At 39.4% G+C, this 26,506-nt stretch overlaps 1 protein-coding gene across 1 annotated transcript in view; it reads right to left on the minus strand.

Annotated features, from left to right (window-relative positions):
- LYVE1 (lymphatic vessel endothelial hyaluronan receptor 1) overlaps positions 1–26,506 on the minus strand; it is a 428,786-nt gene that overhangs the window by 85,994 nt on the left and 316,286 nt on the right. The window contains exon 7 of the mRNA XM_044059009.1: positions 21,656–21,805. Within this exon, the coding sequence (XP_043914944.1) occupies positions 21,656–21,805 (150 nt within the window). The remainder of the gene's footprint in view (positions 1–21,655; positions 21,806–26,506) is intronic.

The raw sequence follows: 26,506 nt of genomic DNA on the forward strand, positions 1-26,506 counted from the left end.
TTAGTCGAATTTAATCGAAAGTTTGCTTGTTTGTTTAATTTAACTGTGGAGGCTGCCCACTAAAGTGCGCTGGCCTGTGTAACTAATTTATCACTGTCTCTGCATTTTCGGTGTATTTCTACAAAAAAAAACAAAAAAAATCCTTGTTTTCCCGCCTTTCTTGACTAGTTTAGACCAGTATACAGGCATTGCTGTATTCTGGGCTGTGGTGTAGTTCCTGTGTTGTCCATTACCTTACTTGGATAGAAGGAAGTTTCTTTGCTCACCAGTGGGAGTGGGGAGCCTTGAGCAGCCTACCTGTCCTTGGGGAAGTGACCTCAGCACAAGAAGCTGTAGTAATTGGTTGTTTGGGACCATTCCTAGCTCTTTTGTAGTTCACTGCTTAAAATCCGCCTCTGGGCGTTTTTCTGGCTATACTGCTCAGACAAGCTCCACGTGGGTTTACAGAGTGGTCCTAGCAGCAAGGAACTCGAAAAAGCGACTACCTTCTGGATTTAAGTATATTTGCTTTTTTCACTGGAAATAGCTTCTGTTGCTTACTTTAAACTAGCCTGAACTGTTTTTTTTTCTGATTATTGCATTTATTTTAAATCTGCACTTAAAGTTACATTTAGTCGAATTTAATCGAAAGTTTGCTTGTTTGTTTGTTTAATTTAACTGTGGAGGCTGCCCACTAAAGTGTGCTAGCCTGTGTAACTAATTTATCACTGTCTCTGCATTTTCTGTGTATTTCTACAAAAAAACAAAAAATAATCCTTGTTTTCCGCCTTTCTCGACTAGTTTAGACCAGTATACAGGCATTGCTGTATTCTGGGCTGTGGTGTAGTTCCTGTGTTGTCCATTACCTTACTTGGATAGAAGGAAGTTTCTTTGCTCACCAGTGGGAGTGGGGAGCCTTGAGCAGCCTACCTGTCCTTGGGGGAAGTGACCTCAGCACAAGAAGCTGTAGTAATTGATTGTTTGGGACCATTCCTAGCTCTTTTGTAGTTCACTGTTTAAAATCCGCCTTTACACGGCTTTATGCTGTGCGCATAGCAGCGGTTAAACTTTTCTGGCTCCGCCAAGTCTGCTCTTCAATTTTTCCCTTAGAACTGTTCTACTTGCAATCTAAACAGCCTATACTCTATCTGAAAAGCTCAGCACTTGCTCCTAAAGCATTTTTTTACAGGTAAAGCACTCTTAAACAAAAGAAAGTACTTCATTCACCTAAATTCTGTTGAGTACACATCTCCCTATAGGTCCTTTCTGACTCAGTTACACAGCAATCTTTTTCACTATTTCTAGCATGTCGAAGGGTCAGTTGCTGGCATCCTGTCCTGTTCAGCTGGTGAATCTGGAAATCTTGAGGCAATGTTACAATTGCCTCATGTACACAGACAACCCTCTCCTCCTCCCAACAAATACAAATATATGCGAGAGATGCAATTATATAGCCAAACTGGAGGCTGAGCTCTCTCAATTCAGTACTGTCAAGACCAGTCAGGAGGAGAAGGTAACCACGCACACCACAAACCCAGTCTCACATAGAACTATCACAACAGCAAACCAAACACATAAACACACAAAAACATACTCGGAGGCGCTGATTAAAAATCTACCAAAACAACAGAGGCCTCCAAAGCAGACAACCAAGCAACCACCACCATAGCACATGCAACACATAGTTCAGAAAGTCAGTGTGCTAAACAGTCACAGCCCTTAAGGCCAAACAACATGCCAGACACACTTGTAATAGGTGACTCCATAGTCAGACACACTGACGTCCCGCTCACCAGACTGAACAAGGAAAAGGTCACAGTAAGCTGCCTGTCGGGAGCTAGAATCCGCCACATAACACAAGCACTCAGGTCACTCCACAGCAAGTACAAATATGACTCAGTCATTGTACATGCCGGTGTGAATGACCTGAGACATACCTCCCTGGATTACATGAAAAGAGACATAGAGGAGCTCTTTGATTATGTAGCCCAGGCCTGTATGACCCTGACCCTGAGCAGCATCTTACCCTCACCAAGAATGATGCCACAGTACAAAGACAAAATGATCAGTTTTAACAATTGGCTTAATTACTGGTGTCATTCTAAGGGGATCCAATGTCTGTCTGCTTGGGATGACATGCTTGACAAGCCACGCTGCTTCGCAAGGGATGGCTTGCACCTGTCACCCCTGGGCTTCCGGATATTGGCCAAGGCTCTTGCCACCCCCATAGTGCCTTTTTTAGGCAAGGCTCAAATGACAAACCTACCTCCCTAGAAAACACAAGTGGAAAAAAACTAAAGGTAATGCTGCTCAATGCCAGAAGTCTAAACCTCAAGATGCACGCCCTCGAAGCCCTCCTCAGTATGGAGAACATCGATGTTTGTGCGGTGACTGATACCTGGTTCAAGGCTCCTGAGAGCACCCCAGCACTATCAGGTTTTACCTCATATCATGCTTTCCGGCCCCAAAACTTGGACCGAACCACAAAAGGAGGGGGAGTATCCATTTTCATCAAAGATACCCACATCTCCAGGTTAGTGGCAACGCACAAAGCATCGGAGACTATCCAGGTGCAACTAACCATAGGCAAAACTGCCTTACAGTTTGTAGCATGCTACAGACCACCCTCTCAAACTCAGGAACCCCACACAGCCTTCCTGAAGACACTGGAGAGTATGAATGTCTCTCCAAATACCATCATTTTGGGAGACTTCAACTACCCAAACATAGACTGGGAACATTACTCAAGCCCCAACACCCTAGCCCAAAGGTTCCTAGAATTCATAAACTCAAATGCAAAGGAACAACTAGTCACCATTCCCACAAGAGGAGACAATATACTAGACCTGATCATCACAAACATGGGGACAAAATGCTCCACACCGGAAGTATATCCCTCTTAGGTAAGATCAGACCATAAATTAATCTCACTGGAAATCCACATCCCGCCCCCACCCCCTGCACAAAAGACCATAGTGAAGAACTTCTCAAAAGCAAACTTCACACTTCTTAAGACTGAAGTGGTATCCTTCAAGGCCCCTGGGCCAGTGGAAACCACAACCCACACTGCTGAATCCTTTGCAAATGCCTTCTATGGGCACCTTCAAGAATGCATGGATCATGCAATCCCAAATAAAACCAAGACCCATTCCCCCAAAGGCAGGCGCCCGGTCTGGTGGACCCCAGCCATAAACAAACTTTACAACAGGAGGAGGAAGCTACTACATGACAGAGCAAAATCCCTAAAAGGGAAGGCGTCTCTGATCAGTATTAGCAAAAAACTAAGATCACTCATAAAATCATCCAAGGCCAACTTTGAGAGAAAAATTGCAAAAGACACAAAAGACAATCACAAGGCCTTCTTTAGCTATGTTAGAAACCTGGGTGGAAACTCCCAGATATGCTCAGAGTTTGTCCAAAATACACTGAACCCACTGACATTGCCAACATTCTGGCAGACAGGTTCAGTGCAAATTTCTCTCCCAAAAGGAGAAATAACTATCCCAGCAGAGTGTAGCCTCCCTAACGTCTCAGATGCCCAGGTGAGAGCCACCCTCTCTAAAGCTAAAAACACAGCATCAATGGGACTGGATGGTGTCCCGGGCTGTGTGCTACATGAACTCCAAGAGGAACCAAACTCACACATAAGGCTGCTGTTTAATCTTAGCCTTACTACAGGATACGTACCCAAAGAGTGGCGTACGGCAACAGTGGTCCCACTTCACAAAGGCGGTGCTTCTACAGACCCTGGAAATTACTGTCCCATAAGCTTGATGAGCCTGGTCTGCAAAGCTATGGAGAGGATCATTATGGAACTCATAAACAAAGACATTGGGGACCTACAGACATTGGATCCTACCCAATTTGGCTTTGTCAAGGGCAGATCCTGCCTTTTGAACTTGGTCGACTTTTTTGAAACAGTCACTAAGGCCATTGATGAGGGTAAGGCAGTTCACACAGCCTACCTTGACCTTGCAAAAGCCTTTGACACAATACCCCACTCGGGCATCATAGACAAACTCACCAGCTTAAATGTAAACCCATATGTCACAAGATGGGTTGCAAACTGGCTCAAGGACAGAACCCACAGGGTCAGAGTTGCTGGAGCTATGTCAGACTCTAAGCCAGTCACAAGCGGTGTCCCACAGGGCTCAGTCCTGGGACCCCTCTTGTTCGGCATTTATTTTTCCGAGGTACAGGCAAACATAGGAGGATTGTGGCTGACAAAGTTCGCAGATGACTGCAAACTGGGCGCCATAATTGATACTCCAGCGGACACAAACATCCTTCAGAGAGGCCTCATAAAAACGGATAATTGGTGCCAGAGCCATGGCCTTAAGCTGAACGCCAAAAAATGTATAGTCATACCCTTTGGGAAAAACAAGGTACCGACAAATTACCACATAGGTGGTAATCCATTAATCTGGAAGAGGTAATCAGGGACCTAGGGACCCAGGTTGACAGTAACCTCTCATTTGACACTCACATTGCCAAAGTGGTTAGGAAGACCTTCTATATTGCCCACCTTATCATGAAGGGTTTCACATCTAGATCAAGAGAGGTCATTGTACCCCTGTACTCTTCTCTTATCAGGCCAATGTTTGAGTACAATTCCCCATTTGGGATGTATCTCACCCGACACCTGCAGCAGTTGGAAAGACCGCAAAAGTTCCTCACCAAGAGGATAAAGGGTCTTAAACATATGTCATATGCCGCCCGACTGAAAAACCTCCATCTCTATTCAGTCGCATACCGCCTACTCAGAGGTGATCTGTGCCTGACGTACAAGGCCATGTCAAATCCTGAATTAATGGACATGCTCCACCTCAGAAAATCCAAATCCATCAGAGCCACGAGAACAAGTGACTTAAACCTCAACACAGAAATAAATAGGACGTGCTGGAGGGACAGATTCATAACCCAGAGGCTCCCTACACTCTGGAACAGAATCCCAGTCCATGTTAGGCAGAGCCCCTCACTGACTCTATTCAAGAGAAATCTCGACGAATGGATGGGAGATCGTAGGTTTACCCCGGGGGTCATCTCTGTGTCACTACTAGACAGAGGCATAGTAAACTAAACCCTAAAAGGGTGTAGTATTCTCATCCTAAGGGGTGGTGTAAGCCACATACACTCTGGCTAGGCTTATAAATGCCTTAGGGCAGATAGCCTAGTACGAACCTATGAACCTATAATATAACTTAAAGGTGATAAAGGATAATGAGGGAAACATACTTACAAGCGAGGAGAGTATGTTGAGCAGATGGAAAGAGTACTTTGAGGGGTTGATGTATGAAGAGAATGAGAGGGAGAGAAGGTTGGATGATGTGGGGATGATGAATCACGAAGTGCAATAGATTAACAAGGAGGAAGTAAGGATAGCTATGAAGAGGATGAAGAATGGAAAGGCTGTTGGTCCAGATGACATACCTGCAGAAACATGGAGGTGTTTAGGTGAAATGGCAGTGGAGGTTTTAACCAGATTGTTTAATGAAATTTTGAAAGTGAGAGGATGCCTGAGGAATGGAGAAAAAGTGTTTTGGTACCGATTTTTAAGAATAAGGGTGATGTGCAGAGCTGTAGTAACCAGAGGGGGATTAAATTGATCAGTAGCAGCATGAAGTTATGGGAAAGAGTAGTGGAAGCTAGGTTAAGCAGGGACGTGATGATTAGTGATCAACAGTATGGTTTCATGCCGGGAAAGAGCACTACAGATGCGATATTTGCTCTGAGAGTGTTCATGGAGAAGTATAGAGAAGGTCAGAAGGAGTTGCATTATGTTTTTGTAGACTTAAAGAAAGCATATGACAGGGTGCCTAGAGAGGAGTTGTGGTATTGTATGAGGAGGTTGGGAGTGTCAGAGAAGTATGTAAGAGTGGTACAGGATATATACGAGGGTAGTGTGACAGCGGTGAGGTCTGTGGTGGAAGTGATGGATGCATTTAAGGTGGAGGTGGGATTACGTCAAGGATCAGCTCTGAGCCCTTTCTTATTTGCAATGGTGATGGACAGGTTGACAGACGAGCTCAGGCAGGAGTCCCTGTGGACTATGATGTTTACAGATGACATTGTGATCTGTAGTGAGAGTAGGGAACAGGTGGAGGAGACCCTGGAGAGATGGAGATATGCTCTATAGAGAAGAGGAATGAAGGTCAGTGGGACTAAGACAGAATATATGTGTGTGAATGAGAGGGAAGATAGAGGAATGGTGAGGATGCAAGGAGTAGAGGTGGCGAAGGTGGATGAGTTTAAATACTTGGGATCAATAGTTCAGAGTAATGGTGAGTGTGGAAGAGAGGTGAAGAAGAGAGTACATGCAGGATGGAGTGGGTGGAGAAGAGTGTCAGGAGTGATTTGTGACAGACGAGTACCAGTAAGAGTGAAAGGGAAGGTCTACAAGAGGGTAATGAGACCAGCTATGTTATATGGATTGGAGCCAGTGGCATTGACAAAAAAGGCAGGAGTTAGAGCTGGATGTGGCAGAGTTAAAGATGTTAAGATTTGCACTGGGTGTGACAAGGGTGGATAGGATTAGGAATAAGTATATTAGAGGGTCAGCCCAGGTTGGAAGGTTTGGACACAAAGCCAGAGAGGCAAGATTACATTGGTTTGGACATGTGCTGAGGAGGCATGCTGAGTATATTGGGAAAAAGATGCTAAGGATGAAGCTACCAGGTAACAGGAAAAGAGGAAGGCCTAAGATAAGGTTTATGGATGTGGTGATAGAGGACATGCAGGTGGTTGGTGTGACAGAGCAAGATGCAGAGGACAGGAAGAAATGGAAACAGATGATCCGCTGTGGCGACCTCTAATGGGAACAGACGAAAGAAGATGATGTTGATTGATTCAGTCTAATTCCACATTGTACCTGCATCAGGAATGATGCTGACATAGGAATCCTTCCTTGTAAATTAAACCCATAAGTAACTGAGCTGGTAGTAGAATACAGATTATAGTGGAGTAAGTTTATAATTCAACAATGATAAATGCCTGTCAAGTCTTTGACTTCACTAAAAGTTTAATAATTTGCATGTCTCTCTGTGTTTGAATGACTGACTGGGGATAATATGGACTCACCACAACATACTGAATCCCTATTGTTCCAAAAATCTTTTAAACAGGATACTGACCATTATCTGAGATTAAAACACTTGAAATTCCATGTTGTGAGCTTTTAATACACTCATGACACTTTGTCTTGTCATTTCTACTAATCTTACAGTTCCAGGAAACTTTAAATAATATTCAGTACAATTCAAATATAAAACTTCTTGATACAGAAGTATGTCTGTGCCCCTTTACTCCATGTTCTTCCTTGTGCTGAATAAGATGATATAGCTTATCTTGCATTATTTCTTTGAGAAGCATTATTCATATCACATCATAACTTCTTACTTTATTTGCACTGGCATTCTTGGCCAAACAAATATAGCCTAGATTATTTTCCTGTGCTTCATAATACCCGGATGTGATGCATGAATTCTTGTAACTATAGCTGTTTCCATCTGGTTGGCTGCTATGTTTATATGCCTTCAACATCAGATCTTTTATGCAAATAATCTCTTCTTTAAGTTAAAAGCTAGGTTGTATTTCTTTCTTTACTGCAGATTCCTGTTCTGTCCTCCCCCTCATTGTGATCTCTTCAATTATGCGCCCTTCTTGATCAGGCTCAGTACACTATTTAAACTCCCTGAGTATCTTATCTGGTTATGTTGGTATTACCCACTTAATTTCTGGATCTTCCACTAACAAATATTTTGCTTTAGTAAATACAAGTGACTTAGCATATTGGTTATATGCAGGCCTTTTCCTTGATTATACCTCACTTTAACTTAAAATCATATTTTTGGAGCTATTACAATAATATCTGTAATTTCAGTGATACTCTTTGTAATGGCCTTCCAAATACACTTTTCAGTAGATTTTGATTAGTTTTTTGCACAAATGATTTCCCATATTTGTATAAATAGAATTTTTCATATCCATAAGCAATTGTTAGGAGCTTTTTTGAATATCTGTAAATGGTATAGATCCATATGGGATTGTTTTATCTTCCTGTTGTAAAACTGCATTGATACCATTCTGAGTTGCATCCTCTGGGAGTACTACAGCACTTGATTAGTGGTTAGCATTGCTGTCTCAATGCTTTTGTTTTTTCATGTCTATTTACAGATTGTGTAACCTCTGTGTGGCATTCTCGTCTCCTCCATGTGTGCATGTAGGTTTTCAATGTGTGGTCCAATTTCCTCCCACATCCCAAAGAAATGCCACAGGTGAAATGGCAATCTTCTAAAATGCCCATAGATATGTACCCCTGAGTGAGTCAGTGAATGTGTGCATGTATATGTGTGTGTGTGTGTGTGTGTGTGTATGTGTGTGTGTGTGTGTGTGTGTGTGTGTGTGTGTGTGTGTGTGTGTGTGTGTATGGTTTACATTAATTTTAGCAAAAGTCCAAACATTTTTTTAAAAAATAAATACCGGTTTTAATCTCTTAACTTGCAATCCTCTACTATCCTCAACTTTCACTGGATCCAGTGCATGAATGTAAGGTGTACCTTTTCTAACTTTTTATCCACAGAAAATGCTGCAGTAACACAACATCTTTACACCCGTCTTTTCATTTCCTAACACAGCACCAATAATTCCTAATGTCACTCGTCCAGTCAGGATAAAATAGACAAACCTCTGTGGGTTCTGTTCCAGTAGCTTTATTATGTACAAACACATCAAGTTTGAGGCTTAATAACTTTAACGTAGATAAGCTTATAAACAATCTAGCTATTATACTCATACATGCTCACTCTCTGGCTGCACTCTCAAAATGGCACTGAAACTAGCACGTGCTTGCAATTTATATACACTTACTGTTGTTGAAACGCTTCTTAAAGGTACAAAACACACACACTATTCTATATCCTCCCTCTTTGAGAAATGGGTCATGCAATATTGACAACATTAATTGACATGCAATTGTTACAAAAAATTATTTGTCAATCAATTATACAAAGCTAAATACATATAGACAATTAAGGCTAGGTTGCTGTGTATTTCGCACTAGGTTTGGAAATATGACCAAATCATGTGACATAGAAATTAGAATTAGGTCTAGCAACTGGAACTGTGTCTGCTGAATGTTCAACTTTGGAGACATCAGGAGCATCATCAGGAATGAAAGTAGAAGTTAAGACATGTTCTGCAACAGGAACTTTGGGTTGCTCTGAGATCTAAAGTCTGTATCACAGGAACAATGCTGTGGTATTGATTCTGATACAGGAAGAAGATGTCTGCAATTTCTCCTATACTCCACACCCTCAGATTTACAAAGTAGGTTCTCGGCTCAGCACATATACCGTACCTGTTACTTGACCAATCTGGTCGAAGCCTTTTGCTGTTTGTATCCTCACTGTCTCTTCTTCTTCCAATGGATGAAGAAATCTGCTTGATTTATCATAGCTGGACTTCAAAAAAGAATGCTTTCTGAATAGTTGGGCTCTGATTGTTCTACTGTTCTTTGCTTTAGACCTCAACAAACCAGAACTGATAGGCAATGTTGTTCTGGTTTGCCTAGATACAGGTTTCTGAGCAGGTGAACCAAGTATATCATCAGAGGGTATATTTCTGAGATTGAGTAAATTCAGAAAGACATTGGTATTATCATGCTTTGACTTCTCTAGTAATTGCTTTGTACTCTGTACTGCATGTTCAGCTAGTCTATTTGACTGTGGGTATTCTGGACTACTAGTAACATGCATGAAGTCCCATTATTTTGCAAATTTCTGGAACAACTGACTGGTAAATTGGGTACTGTTGTAGAAATAACTTTGTGTGAACTACCATGGACTGAGCAATGCTGTTTCAGTTTAATGATAACAGCAGTGGATGTTAGATTAGGTATAAATCAATCTCGAACTAGTTTGAATAAGAGTCTACCAACACTAAGTAATACTATTTGTTCCACTCAAATATGTCAGTGGCTACTGTTGACCAAGCTAGTTCAGGAACTTGACTTAGCTGAAGTGGTTCTCTTTGCAAATGCGGTGTAGTTCTATCGCATACTGAACAGAAGAATGTGCTTTATCAATGTTTTTTTGCTAGAAAAGGCCAAAATACTAGTCCTCTCCCCCTTCTTTTGATAGATTTGGAACCTGGGTGACCACAATGCAAAATCTGGATATATTCATGTTGTAAGGAAGCAGGAACAACAATTTTAGGACCTTTGAAAATAATGCAATCTTCCAACAATGTCTCATCTCTGTATGGAAAATAAGTTTGCACTTCAGGTGGTGCATTAGATTGCTTCAACAGCCATCCATCATTAATGTAGTGGTTCAACTTTTGCAAAACAGGATTAGTCTTTGTATGATCTCTCAGCTCATCAAGTCTCGTGATAGAAAAATTACGCACTTCTATGGCATCAAAGTCAAAATTCTCTGCATGAAGCTGTTCTGTTGTATTTCTGGGCGATCTGGATAAAGTATCAACCAGATAAATAAGTTTGCCTTTTGTATAGACCATTTTGAAGTTGTACTTTTGCAGTTTGAGCATTATTCTTTGTAATCTCACTGGAACTGAATGCATAGGCTTCTTTGAAATAATGACTGAAGGTTGGTGATCAGTCTCAATCTGAATAGCTCGACCATAAATATAATAATGAAATTTTGAACATGAAAATACTATTGTCAAAAGTTCTTTCTCAATTTGAGCATGTTGCATCTCAGTTTGGGTAAGAGATCTAGATGCATAGGCTACTGGTCTGTCTTCTTGAAGAATAATTGTGCCAAGACTAAATTTTGAAGTATCACGGGAAAGAGTTACTGGTATATTGACATCATAGTATCTTAATGTTGGTGAGGTGGTAATTTTCTGCTTAATGTCTTCAAATGCTCTCTGGTGCTATTCCAAACAAGACCGTGTAACATTTTTGGGTGTTAGCTCTCTCAAAGGTGCTGTCAACTCACTGAAGTCTGGTATAAACTTGCCTAAATAGTTGACCATACCAAGGAACCATTCTAGAGCTTGAACATTATCTGGTGCTGGCGTCTCAAGAATGGCTGCTTGCTTGGACGGGTCTGGTCACAAGCCAGTGCTAGTAAATAAATTACCTACATATGTAACTTCTGGTAGTCAGAATTTGCACTTTAGAGGATTGAGCTTTAAGTTCATTTCACCTGCTCTGTCTAGAACTCTCTTAAGGTTTCTCTGCATGCTGAAAGACTTCACTTGCAGAATTATCCTTTGCATCTTGAGGAATCTATATCTTCCAAATGGGGTACAGAAAATAGTCAGTAGTGAAGATCTGTGATCAAGCATCACTTGCCAAAATGAACGTTTTGCATTAAGAAAGAAAAAACAATGGCATTCGGTATCAAGGCTGCGACTTCCTTGACTGTATGCATGGGACGATGTGGTCTCTTTAATGCTTGGTTCAAATCCCTTGGGTCAATATATATTCTGATTTCATCTGAGTCTTTTTTGTGAGCTGCTACCATGGATGACACCCATTCAGTTGGATCTGTAACTGGACAAATTACACCTTGCTGCACCATTTTATCCATCTGAGCTTTGACTTTATCCTGCATAGCTATCAGAACTTTTCTTGCTGGTCTGACCAGAGGACTGACTTCTGGGTCTAACTTCATGGAGTACACAACTGGAAGTTTGCCTAGCTTGTCATCGAAAACATTGTTATACTCTGAGAAAATAGCTTCAGTAAAATTGGAACTAGGATATGTGCCTATATGATGAACCTCTTTGATAAAGGAAAGCAAATTCATTCTCAAACTGTCTCTGAGACCCAATAATGACTGCACAGGTCTTTAGACTACATAGAATAACAAGCTGTAGCAGTTTCTAGCCAAACAGCATGAAAGCACTACTTAGCCTTCGGAATGAATTTCTTCACTTCCATAAACAACAAGTTTCGCACAACTAGCCACATTAAGTTCCTCACCAGCTTTCACCTTAGCAAAAGTATCTGCTGACATAACATTACACTTTGAACCAGTGTCTGTTTTGAGCTCAGTGGATTTACCATTGATCTGGAAAGTACAAAACACTTCATTCTTTGCCAATGAATTTACTGCATTAACCTTTTCACTGACCACTGATATACCAGCTACATACAAAGTAGAATTGCTGCTTTCTATATGATCAACTTGATTTTTTGAGTGACTCTTCTTTATAACAGTATGAGGTTTACTTGATTTGCAAAACTTTTGAAAATGGTTCCATTTTTTACACTTGTGGCATTGCTGACCAAATGCTAAGCATTTTTCTGTTTTAGACTCATGATTGGCACCACAGTTAGAATAGTTAACAATAAAGGTTGATTTGGGTTTTGCTGTCTCACCCTTGTACTGCACTGAACATGTCCTTCTCTTAGAACTTACTGGAAAACTAGGGGTTTTATCTGCCACACTCACAGGGGTTACAGCTGCCATGTGCTTAGGCCTGCTTCTGCTAGTCACATGTTGCATGCTGTCTACCTTTGCTCTGGAGCATGCTGAAACCATGCTCTTACCACTTGCAAGCATGCTTGTGTGCCTTTCTGTAACTCTCAGTAGCCTTGTTCAGTATTAAATCACTGTCATGAAGCAATATCTTTCTCACTGCAAAATCATTAATCACACACACAAGCCTGTCCTTTATTAATTCATTTTTTAAGTCACCAGACCTACACGTTTAGCTTTGTTTCTCAGGTCAGTAATATAAACTGCAAAAGTTTCTCCTTGCTTTTGATCTCTTGTGTAAAACAAATGCCCCTCCAATGTAATATTTGTCTGAGGGTTACACGTTTACCTAAATTTGCATTTCAAACACTCAAGGTCTTCCCTTGATTCAGCCTGTACAACAATATGATGGTTTTCACCCTCTCCTTCATCTACTGCTAGTGCATACAGAAACAAATGCTGTCTTTCAATGGCTCTGACCCAGCTAAGTTTAAGAAAACGAATGCCCTGGTGTGTGCATCTCTGTGAAAATAAGCTGCTTGTATAAAAATATCATACTGTTGTTCAAATAATCTACAATTCTCTGCAATATTCTGATCAAATACAAGTGGTGATGGCTTTCAAAATCCATCTGCCATGCTAACAAATTACAGTAAAACACCATGCAACCCAAGTGCACTTTTAACTGTACGAACCTGCACACTTGCACATATGCCTGAACTTTATGACAGTATTTGTAACCATGCCCAATAGCACAACAAGCCCCTGAATAACTGAACTTTGTGAAATAAGACTCTCTGGCACCAGAATACTCTTGAAATCACTGTACTGTAAGAAATCACCAATTATCACTGTAAGATACATTTCAAAATAACTGCACTGTTCAAATAAACTGGGCAGAAGAAGCTCAGAGTAAAAACATTTTGAAGTAATTGCACTTTGCAAATAAACAGTACACAGCACACTGAAACTTTCCAAAAATGGCTGTATTTTGCTAAATAACTGTACAGTACAAGAAACACTTTGTAAAGGCAGCACTCTGTGAATAGACACATCCAACACAAGAAACTTTTTGACATGGCTGTAGTTTGCTGCACTTTATAAAATAGTTGCACTTTGCACACAAATAAACTCTTTGGAATAAATGCGCAATAATAAGCACACACTGTAAGCACTTTTACACACTTTGGGATACTTCAAATAACTCTAGTTATGCCCTGAATAGCTTCAATCAATGCAAAATAGTAGTTTACACCAAAAACAGTATCTTGCCAAAAACAACATGCATTCATCTTAATGTGCCCCTTTTGCCATTTATTATATTTGTTTTGCTCGCTTAATAAACCCATTATACTTTTCTTGTGCTTGTTTTACTCTAAACATGCGTGTTTTACTTTAAACATGCTCGTTTTACAATTCTGAGATAATTCCAAACCCCGTTTTGTGATTTTCTGATAATCATTTTATCAAATATCTTAATTCTATACATTTTGTTTAATTAATAATGCTTTTGTGCCTCTTGCTTGCTTAATGTGGTTTGTGCTCTTGTAATGCTCCGTTTTATCTTTTTTTAATAAATAAATAATTTGTGCAAGTTTTTAATACCTTTGTTTTGTTTCTGGACCTTTTTTGTGCTCAGTTCTATTAGTTTGCCTTCCCCGTTAACTCTGCATCTTGCAGCTCTGGAAAACAGTCTCTGGAATCCCACTTCTGACACCATGACGCTCGCCCAATCAGGATAAAATAGACGAGCCTTCATGAGTTCTGTTCAAGCAGGTTTATTATGTACAAACAGATCAGGATTGAGGTTTAATAACCTTTACTTAGATAAACTTATAAACAAATGAGCTATCACACTCATACATGCTCGCACTTTGGCTGCACTCTCAAAATAGCACTGAAGCTAGCACGTGCTTGCTATTTATATGTACGTCCTGTCTTTGAAATGTTTCTTAAAGGTATAACAGACACACACACACACACACACACACACACACACACACACACACACACACACACACACACACACACCCACACACACACACACACACACACACACACTGTATTCTACACCTAATATTGTTGAACTTCTCCAATTAATACTGGTAACCATGAATGCACAGCATTTTTCTACCTTGCTGTGAAGAGACTGTCTGATACACACTGCCAGTAACACCAGGAATGAAACCCATACACTCAAATCCCATTTTTGATACATAAAAATTTATACTGCTACACAGAATTATTTTTATTATCTAGTTTTTTCCAATATAATATCTTTTTAAATATTTTAGCATTCAGACTGCTAATCTTGATCAATCTCCACTCACTGCTTCTTGGTTAACCTCATTTTACTTTATCACCACGCTTTGTATGGTGACATCATAACATTGACTTCACAACAGTGAATGACGCACTTTGTTCATTTATTTTGCTTTCAGTGAAAACAGATACAAAGTTTTGAAAAGTCATGTAAGTGCACTCAAAATTTTAAAAAATGATTAACTGCATTTCACTTAAATTAATGTAAAAAATATATATACATGTGTGTGTGTGTGTGTGTGTGTGTGTGTGTGTGTGTGTGTGTGTGTGTACATCCTGACATAGACTGACATCCTAAAGATAGATTGCAGCTCCCTATGAATCTAAATTGGATGGCTGGAAGGATAGATGAATAGATGAATAAATGAATTAATCAATGAAAGATGTACTGAATCCATTTGTAGTTCCAGTGCTCTACTTACACCAACATATTATGGTATGGGTGTATCTATCAGTAACCCTTTAAACATTTCAAAGCTCTTTTCTTGGTCTTGGCTCCATTCCCAAGCCATATGTTCTAAGGTCTCAATGGCATTTTTATTTAAGACATGCTTGGTATTCACATTGAAAGATACTGCATCATATCAAGAAATTTTATCAGTGTCAGTCCTCTGGTCTGAAAATCTTCAGTATCGGTTTGACATTTTCTAGATCTAGTTTTAAGCCTTCAGAAGTTAAACATAACCCATATGCTTCATTTGTCACACCTATTTTATACATGGTTTTGTTTGTCTTGAAACTGTACTATCTCAACCCGTTTAAGAACTGTAAAAGCCTTTTGTGGTTCTGCTCCATACTAGTCTGACATCATTTACATTCCTAACATCTTCTAGCCTGAGATGATCTATTTAACGGCTCTATGGGACAGCATCGATGGTGATGAAATGCCAAAGAGAAGTCTTAGAAATGTTAACTCTTCACCTAGCTAATCTTCCATAATCCTTGGCTCCCATCAAGTACACACATACACTTTGCTTTTGCATAATTGAACTAGTTAACTCATCTGTACAAATTAGTTTGGCCTCTCTATCTACATTTTTATTAAAGTCTTGTGAATCAATACTTATTGGAATTTTGTCTTTGTTTTACAGTTGTAAGCATGCCATTCACCTGTTACTCAGGCTCACATTGCTTCTTTTTCACACCCATGCTCTACATTGTGTTGATTTTATTTTATAATTCTGCTTTGTAAAGCTAAATGTACTTTGTTTGGAACATGTATAACTAGTAAAACTAATGGAGCTATTTGAATATGGTATCCTACCTGTAAACAGTGTTGTCCTACTAAGGAAGTTTTTATATGTCACAACGTACATACTTTTCTCCTTCATTTCATTCTACTATGAATTATTTTCACCATACCAAGCTTCTGATAAGGCAAATGAGTGTGTTCAGTGTTCCCTTTCTAACAATATGAAAATGAATCTGATTATTTTTGGTCTTATATTTACAATTAATTAGTTTCTGGTCCATGGATTTTACATCATGCCCAGAATAAATTACAGCTTTCATTTAGAAAATCCTTTTAGACCAAATACTTTGAACATTTGAGGAGACATTAAATTACATTCACCAGTTTTTAATTCTGCGGCTTTCTTGCACATTTTGGACTGATTATTAACCCATTTCACTTACATGACATAATCTTTCACTCCATCAACTTTTTCTACTTTTATTGTGTCCACAGACACCTCTTTTTCTCATTTTTGTTCATAGTATGCAAATTTCTCAGCTGAATATACTTATCTTTCCTTTTAATTATCTTAAAATAATTATTTTCCATACCTTTGGCATAGGTAATTAAATGCTGGACATTTCTTTTTATCAACATTACACCCACACATTTTGCAATGTCTGATTGTGCTACATTTCATTGCCTCTAATGGCTCTCACTCTAGCCACAGTTACTACCTCAACTCATATCCCTTTAACTGTGGCTTGTGAGCAATTTTATAAGACTCATGCATGGTTTTTCCACTTTGGTTGTGATATGCAGAAACATAGCATTTGCTTGCTTTTCAGGATTCTCTGCTATTCTGTTTATAGCCCGGACAAATAAGACTTGTGGTCCTAAATTTTTCAATTTCTGGCAATGCTTCCCTACATCATTAGACTTCCTGGAAGATGCAGGTGCATAATTTCTTAATAAATAATGAAAAGACTATGAAGGGTTTCATAACAAACTAATTCAGCAGCTTCTGTCAGCTTTATTTCTGTTTTTATGATACCATATAACATTTAGGATGCTGACAGGATGTCAGTTCCCACACGACCATGAGTATTAGGCTTTCATCTTTTACATGCATCAGCTTCTGTCAGCAGCTCCATTATGTAGCACATATAATGACAGTGCCATATGATCTGCCATAAGCTTAAGTTATCAATATCTTAAAGCAACGTCCGTGAGCTAGGACCAAGCCTGTGGTATCCCCATTAGTAACATTCTTTATTTCTGATATCGTCCACCTCAGCACTACTCGGTTCATCCTGCTCTTCCATCATACTGCATTGTATCTGCAGTCTTGAAGATACCCCCAACATCTGCAGTTTTCATGGTTGTCACCCATGTAGAACTGAGGCAAAGTCCCTGGTTAAGTCCAGATACACAATGTCTACCTGAATACTTCTGTTGAGTTCTCCTGTAACTTAGTCATAAATCCAAAGCAGATCTGAATGAAAGCTCTTTCTTATCATGAACTTATGTTGCTGATGCCCTTAAGATTACTGTCCTCGAAGAAAACAACAAAACCCTTCCATGAGGATTGTCACTGTGTCACAACTATTAGTCTAGCAGATCAGTAAATCTCTGGATTTTTTCCAGAACTTTCTCTCATATGGAAAATTTCACATGTCACCGTCCAGTTCCCAGATATTAAAGATCTCTATCTGTGGATTTATCAACACACTGGCTTGATTCCCAGGGTCCCAGAGTAGTACACTTGGGAAACTGCAGTCCTATTGTGACATTAGATCATGGGAGAGAAACTAATGGTGAAAGAACAGTGAAAGTCTTTATCACACTTGGAATGTCCCTCCACAAGTAAAGTGATCAGTTGTAGAAGAAAGAAGAATATTGGGGTGTCATACTTGGGACATAGTCTTTAGAGGGTTAGATTGCAGAAGCTTAGAGGTAATAATTTTACACTACCATGTCCTGACTAGGCCACAGTTAAAGCACTGTATGCACTTCTGGAGGTGAGGAGATATTTGTCAGATCTTTAAAGAAGTCTCAAGAAAAGTCACAAGAATGATGCATGGGATGGAATGCATATGATCAGAGATGAGAACAGCTGTATCATTTTTCATTAGATACCTGAAGAGATTGGAAGACATGATATGGGTTCACAAGAGCATGCCAGGGAAATGTGAAGGATTTGTTCTCAACTGAAAGGACAAAGCAGGGAGGAGGGGGCACAGATAGCAGATTTTATGGTGTAACTACTTCCTGGGTCACTGAGAATACTTCATCATGGAGAACGTTTTGTGATCAAAGAGTGGGCTAGTAGAATAGGTCTTAGGCAGAGGAAAAAATCCACTGAGACATTAAAGAGGTCATGGGGCAAGTAAAGAGAGGATACAAAGGAAGAAAGAGAAGGGAAGTGGAATACTAAAAGTAGTTAAAAGGTAGACTTGGCAGGCCTACTGTGACCTTTTGCAGTCAAACAAACGTAGTGTAAAATAACATAGTTAAGTTGGAGGCAGCCAAACATTTCTATGTGCTTATCCTCCCTTACAGCAGCTTAGTCCAACTTTACCTTTTCGCACCTAGCTTACTAAGAATCTGTGCTCCCCTCACTGTCCTACATGCCATAATGGCAGTTTACCATTTTCTTCCTTCAGTAAGACTGAACACAATTATTCATTCAGCTCCTTAGCTTTTTTCCAACTTGCATGACTTTCCTCCCATCTTTATCAGGCTGGTCAACTCTCTACCTCCCTTTCTCATTTTTGGAATATATCAAAAGACAGGTGGTGGTGCTGCGGTAGCGTTGTCGCCTCACAGTAAGACGTTGTCCTGTTCGATTCTCAGCTAGAGCATCTTCTGTGTGGAGACATGCGTGAATGGGCGTACCTTTGTTGAAGGTTGTGTGTCAGGGCCGGCAACTCGGCACATAAAAATCTGCTGCCAATCATTAGCGGACCGGAGTTCCGCTGTGGCGACCCCTAACCGGGAAAAGCCGAAAGACACAACAACAACATCAAAAGACATTTGCTTTCCTTCCTGACACTTCCAAGTTATTTTCAATGTGTGGCTTACTAGCTTCACCCTCTTTGTTTTCCTTTTGCTTAACTCCTTGTATTGTGACAACCTTCACCTCCCTACCATCTCTTGTACCTCATGTTCGCTCTCCTTTTCTATCCTAATGTATGACCTCACCTTTCTAGACGGCCAACAAACTCTCCTTTTTCTCATTTTATACATTTTCCTGCTTCTTCATACCTCAGTCCATAGCCCTGTTTACCTTACCCTGATTAATTCTCATATCTTTTTCACACTCTTAATTTGCCTCCTTAGCCTTAACTCATTTTCCTCTCTCCCCTAGCTCAATGTAACTCTCCTGCTGCCTTAAATCTCAAAACAGTGTCTTTATCATTGATCTCTTATCCTTCCTTCCTTCCACTCTAAATGGCAAAAAGGCATGACAACTGCCACCTTGACTGGGACACCTGTGATCCACTCCACATTAGATTGGGCTACATCTGTAATTTTGTCACTTCTGCTACAGTCTCACTACAATTAGCAGACGCCATCATGCTTCATGACCTCAGTCACCTTCCAGTCCCTCTTTACCCAGCAGCCCTGGCTATCCCATAATAATCTGGCTACTTCTGATTCATCCATAACAATAACTTTCCTGCTCACACTGCTTTCTTTTATTTTTCTGTATTGCAGTCTTCCATTCTCCTCCTTTGAGGTGTATAGGGGTTGATAACTTATACCTTTCTCCAGTACCTCTTTTCTTCCTCACCTCAGCTGTCAGGGGGCTTACCACAGATTTTTATTCTCACTCCTCCTTCTCACTTTTCATGAGGTAGAATTCCTCTATACTTTTGACCTTGCATTTGATGCCATTCCTTACAATTCATTGTTTGCCATCCCCACCTTTCCAGTTTCCTAAACAAGCTATATGTTGCTACTTTCATTACCAATAATGCATTGTCAGTGACCCATACTTTTGTGATACCTGTAATGTCCACCATCTCTTTTGTATCACCTTTCTACCTTCCTTCTCGTACTGTTTGCATTACTTAATAATAATAATAATAATAATAATAATAATAATAATAATAATAATAATACCACCCAGCCATTTCCAAAATTTCTTTCATTTGGCCATGTGCAATGTATTCTCTGTTTTATTTTTCTATACCGAATGAACAGGTACTGCCTGTATCTTACCTCTATAATATTTCATCATTCCTTCCATCCTAGCTTAAAAGTACTGCCATTGAAATGTATGTTTTCTGTCCAGCTTTGAGTGCTGCTGTCCCTTCTAGTCCACATAGACTCCTGTTCCTGACAGGTAATTGTCTACCTTCTAGTCCATACCCATGACCCCACCTGTCTCAAGACTTATTTTCTCATGGTTGAAGACGGGTCTATGTTTAATCAGCAAACAGCATGTTCACCGAACACTAATCAGTGAACCTTACTTTAATCGAAGGCCATATCATTGTAATGATTTGCATTGAACTATGATAGCTGGCTAACATGAAGGAAGAAAGCACTTACTTACTGGTAACTTAGCTATAAGGAAACTTGCCCTTTCCCCACTGTAGTGTATTCTCGAAGTTGGTATGTATACTTAGCGGGGGGTGAGAGGTGCAGCACCCCACATAACGAGTGCCTGGTGTTCACCTAATGTTCCTCTTGTGGGGGACTGTGACCCCCCCCCCCCACTAATTATATATACCAAATCCCAGATTGCACTACAGTGGGGAAAGGCCAGGTTTTCTTATAGCTAAGTTACCAGTAAGTAAGTACTTCCTTATGCTTCCTTTATGTTGGCCAGCTATCATCGTTTGATGTAAATTGTTATGATGATATGGCAGTTCGATGAAAGTATGGTTCGATGATTAGTGCTCAACTAAGAGCTGTTTGATGAATGTGCTGTTTGGCGATTAATCATAAATCTGCTGATGACACATATAACACTTCTGAATATGTTGCCTCCAACCCTCTATCCTGGCCTCTGTCTGCAACCTCGCTGACCCCATTTCCTAACTCAACTGCATCCCTTAACATACCACAGATATGTTCACTTCCTCCCCTTGGCAATCATTTTAGTCTATGTATTACACAGTATAAGCCCTAATACTAGTTTCAGTGTAGCCTGATCTTTCTTTTCTCCATTGCTGAAACTGTATCTCCCTGGTAACTAAGTCTGCAGTCACAAACATTCTCTAGTTTTCCTTTTCTTTATGATGTATGTCTTTACCCTTACTACCGGTAGCCTTCACTCTCCATTTGCATTCTCCAGCACTTCTCACTGACTAATGCTATTGAACCTGATTTTCCATAAATATATAGCCTCATTAATAATCAAAGATGAAAATGTATTAAACTGAATTTTGGCACAGTGGTGGTGCTGTGGTAGCGTTGTCGCCTCACAGTTAGACGTTGCCCATTCGATTCTCAGTTAGAGCGTCTTCTGTGTGTCGACATGTGTGAATGGGCGTTCCTTCATTGAAGGTTGTGCGTTAGGCCTGGAAGCCAGCACATGAAACTCTACTGCCAATCATTAGCGGACCGGAGTTCCGCTGTGTGACCCCTAACAAGGAAAAGTCGAAAGACACAAACAAACATTCAATAAACTGAATTATCTAGTATTTTTTCGCATTTCTTTAAGCTTCAAAATATTTTAAATTTAGCACATTTTAAATAACAAGCTAATGATTTTTACCTCCCAATGTGCTGTCTTTAGTTTTTAATAAACGTGGATCATCCGTGGAGCCATCATATACCCAGTCTGCTCTAATGATCTCAGTAGCAAATGTTGATTCTGTAGGTGGCCTGCTACCTGATACAGCTTCACAAGAATTTGTCCTTCTTTCTGTAAAATGTCACACATGGAGAAAAAACTGTCATCAATGCAACATAAACATATTTTCACCATTATTTGCTAATTGTTTGCATTTAAATATATTTCAGCATTATTTGCTAATTGTTTGCATTGTTTGATGAGGTAAGTTCAGCTGGAACAAAACCCATTTTGTATGAAGCTCTGGGTAGGTAGACTCAGGCTAAAATGGAAATGATAATTATATCACAATGTCTTACTGCTGCAATAGAGGCAGAATAGCTAAATATTATAAACAACATTTAAGGCCAGTTTATCACGCTGATCAGAAAGTTCTAGGAGGAAGTAAGAAGGTATCCTGGCAGTGGCTCTAATTATACACCATCACATTAACTTTGTATGCTATGGCTATATTATGATTTATGCAAGCAAAAACATACTGACTGAGCATCTATGGATATTCTGTCCAATTAGCAGCAATATTACTTATTTGCAAAAGGAAAAGAATCAGACTGGACAACTGAAAATATGTCATTATGATTGGTTGGGAAAGGGAATGCGCATGATGGTTAAGATGCAGACTTTGTGTAGACAAACATGTTTTGCATATGTGCAAGTGTATATGCTCATATATATATTTTTTTCATGTAATCACACAAATGAAACACTACAACAACCCCCTCCCCTGTATCTCCTGTGTGGGGAATTTCATCCCCCAGAGCCACCTTATTTTTATTTTTGTGAGTGATCATAAAAAAAATGAAAACAATGAAACAAACACATAAATAAATGAAGAAATAAAACCGCTTTTTTCTCTCTCCAGGAAGCTATGATTTCAGAATCCATAGGGAGTAATACAGGCCAAACATTCAAACCTACATGTATTTCTAGAACACACAATGCACAAATAAAATGAAGAGCAAATAGCAGCTTGATTATGCTGGGAAAACCTGATAGATCAACCCACTTTCTCTAGCAGATTGCTGTGAACGGGATTTCATTTTAACACTGAACTGTGAAAACCTTAACAATACAGAGAGGGTACACTTCCTTTAATGGGGATTTGAGAGTCTTAGTCTGATGGAAATAACTAATTGTTTGTAAATGCAATTTGTTTCCTTGTAGACTGTATTGAGAAAACAGGTCTTCAAAAAATTACCATTGATTCATGAAGAATTTAAAACTGTTTGTATAATCACCTCTTTTAAAACTAATTTTTGCTTTTACCATGAGTCATTGAGTCAGAAGTCATTGAGGAATCAATTTACTGAGCAAAACTGCTCAAGAAACCAACTCAACAAAAGAAAATACATTCTTTTTTCTGGAAAGGAGGCAAGCATCACCTGCACTTTGAGTTGTTGTTTAACACAGTACATAAATACATAGACAGGAGAATTCTCCCAAAAGAAAGGGACCACTACTAATGCACACTTAAAAATAATACTGACAATGATTTCCTTAGGAAAACAGTGATCAGGGGATTTAACCTCTGTGAGCTGTGCTCATTGAGTTAGTTCATTAGTGAGTGTTACATCAATGAGTAGCAGACCAGCCTAAACTTTTATTAAAATAAAAGAATATGGTTTAAGAAAGCTATTCATATAGTCCTTTTCCCATTATACAATTTGACACAGTCACCATTACATTAATGTACTTATTTGAATTCAAAGCATTTCACCAGCCAAACAATTTGCTTAAAAAATTATGTTTATATATGAGACATACAAGATATAAAGGAAGGCAACAGGGAAAGAATGAATGAATACGCGAGTAAAGACACATATATGATGATAAGAAAAAGTCTGTAGCAGATTATAGGGAAAGGAGAAAATGTGAACCGAATCACATGTAAGTGGCATGGATTGTTTTAGCAGTAGTTTCAATTTTAAAATAAAGACTTCATTACAAGCTAAAAATCCTTTCTCGGTAAACTCTACAACAACATACTAGCATTTTAAGTTTATGCCTTTTTATGTGAATGTCAAAAGGACCACATATTCCATCAACAAGCAGTAAATAAGCCAGTGTCCCATGTTTTGCTAGGCTTTTAGGCATGGTAATTGCTAATCAGAAATGTGGTATATCTGAATTTAAAATATTGAAAAATGAAAAATTCCAGACTTTGTGCCAAACCAGGAAATCTACTGTTTTATTTTGTACCACAGAATTTTGGCATTCAGAATATGCATAGTTTTGCTAAGTCACATGAGACAACCTACAAAGGGGTATTAGACTAATAGTCACAAGATGACAACCTCTTTTATGAAGATGGTGTATTAATTCTCAGTCCTGGAGTTTTTATGTTTTCAGGCTTTTTCTCCTCATGTCTGTCAACTATCAGCTTTCCTCTTTCTCCCCTGCAATCAACAGAAGGGTCATTGTCTATGCAGCCATCAGGGCTTTCTCATTGGAGTAACTTGGGGTCCTAATGGAGAGATGAAAAGTCAGCAAGCTAAGGAGAGTATTAGTGCTGAAATTGAAGGGCCTCATAGAAACAGACAACTGGTGCCAGAGCCATGGCCTCAAGCTAAATGCCAAAAAGTGTATAGTCATCCCCTTTGGCAAAAACAAAGTGCCCACAAATTACCACATAGGTGGTAATCCATTAAGTACAGAAGAAGTAATTAGGGACCTGGGGACCCAAGTTGATAGCAATCTCTCATTTGACAACCACGTGGCCAAAGTGGTTAGAAAAACATTTTATATAGCCCACCTAATCATGAAGAGATTCACATCTAGATCAGGGGACGTCATTGTGCCTCTTTAATCATCCCTCATCAGGCCCATAATTGAGTACAATGCCCCTTTTGGGATGTACCTTACCAGACACCTGCAGCAACTGGAAAGACCCCAAAAGTACCTCACCAAGAGGATCAAAGGGCTCAAACAGATGCCATATGCTGCCCGGTTAAAGAAACTCCAGCTCTACTCAGTGGCATACCGCCTGTTCAGAGGCGATCTGTGCCTGACGTATAAAGCCATGTCCAACCCGGAATTAATGGACATGCTGCACCTCAGAAAATCCAAATCCCATCGAGCTACGTGCTCGAGAGACTTGAACCTCAGCACTGAAATAAATAGGACATGCTAGAGGGACAGATTCATAACCCAGAGGCTCCCTTCACTCTGGAATAAAATCCCAGTCCAGGTTAGGCAAAGTCCCTCATTGACTCTCTTCAAGAGGAATCTTGATGAGTGGATGGGAGATCGTAGGTTTACCCCGGGTATCACTTCTGTGTCACGTTTAGACAGAGGCACAGTATACTAACCTCGAAAAAGGGCATAGCAAAATAAATTTAAAATGGGTGGCGAAAGCCAAACACATTCTGGCTAGGCTTATAAATGCCCTAGGGCAGATAGCCTAATATGAACCTATGAACCTATGAACCTATGAATTCATCCTCAAGCATTGGTGAGTACCTTCGTGAGGTGGACCCTTTTTTTTCACAAAATCTCACCAAGGCAACATTGATATATAGACTGTATTTATATAGCATATATCATGGACAGAAATAAGTCAAAAACAAAAAAAGCTGGTTGCACAAGATTCAGGATAAAAAAGTGCCCAATCCTGGTAGGCGCACAGGTGCCAGGACTGGAAAATACAGAAGCATTCCTACAATGCGGCCAGGCCAGGCCCAGGGGGAGGATGGCTCACCTGTTGTAGAAGGAAGTAGCAGTCCACAAAAATCACAAAAATTGATTGGCCAAAGAAGAGCCATAAAGAAGATAGAGTGGACTATTGAAGATAAGAAAGAAATGACATATTGTTACTATCATGTAAAAAGCCCAGAATTTCCACACAAAAGATATACAAAATGATTAAGAGAGAAATTAGAGGACAGAAAAATACTTTCACAGGAAAAACTGTCAGAAGCTTCAAATAAAAATTTGCGTTCATTAATACAACAGATTTTTGAAAAACAGTATATAGATCAAAAAACTTTGGTCTGTTTGGAAAAAGAAGCATCTGAGGAAGTGCAAAAATATAAATGACAACACCTAGAGATGTTTAAAAAATATAAAAAAGAAATATGGACATGGGAAAGAAAGAGAGATTTCATACCGTACAATATGTATGCAAAGGAGAAAGCCTAGTTAATTAATATAGAAAAGGCAGTCTCAAAGATATTCAAAGAGAAATACAAGCAAAGGCATCCAGATATGAAAAGTTTCACCATAAAAGATTAATATCACAAAGATATAATGTGGAAAAGAACATTAGTAAAGCTGAAGTTAAAGAAATAGAAGTTGAAGTTGTGGAATGCCTGCAAAGTGAAAGATTTAATGTAGAAGGTCTAACACAGACTACATCGTAACATGATGGAGTGAGTCCCCAGAATAAGAAAAAGCAAAAAGATCAGGAGACGTGAATAATAAATATGGACATTGGAAAGGAAAATAGATTTAATATAGAGTAATATTTCTGCAAAGGAGAAAGTAAAACTAACCAATAGAAAAAGAGCAGCACCAAAGGTATTTCAAGATAAATACAGGCAAAGGAATCCGGATATGAAAAATTTACAATACAAAAAAATAAGAAGACTAAGAGGGGAAAGTAGAAAAAGAGATTAGTAATGGAGAAGTCAAAGAAATAGAAATTGAGGTTATGGAGCATCTGCAAAGGGAAGGATTCAGTGTAGAAAATCAAATGCAGAAAGCGCCACAACAGGATAGAGCAATGGATATCCAAACTAAGGGGAAACCAGTGGAATTGGTCAGGTGCCATATCAA

This window comes from Protopterus annectens, chromosome 17.part0 (genome assembly GCF_019279795.1).
Source record: "Protopterus annectens isolate FY-2018-M chromosome 17.part0, PAN1.0, whole genome shotgun sequence".
NCBI lineage: Eukaryota > Metazoa > Chordata > Ceratodontiformes > Protopteridae > Protopterus > Protopterus annectens.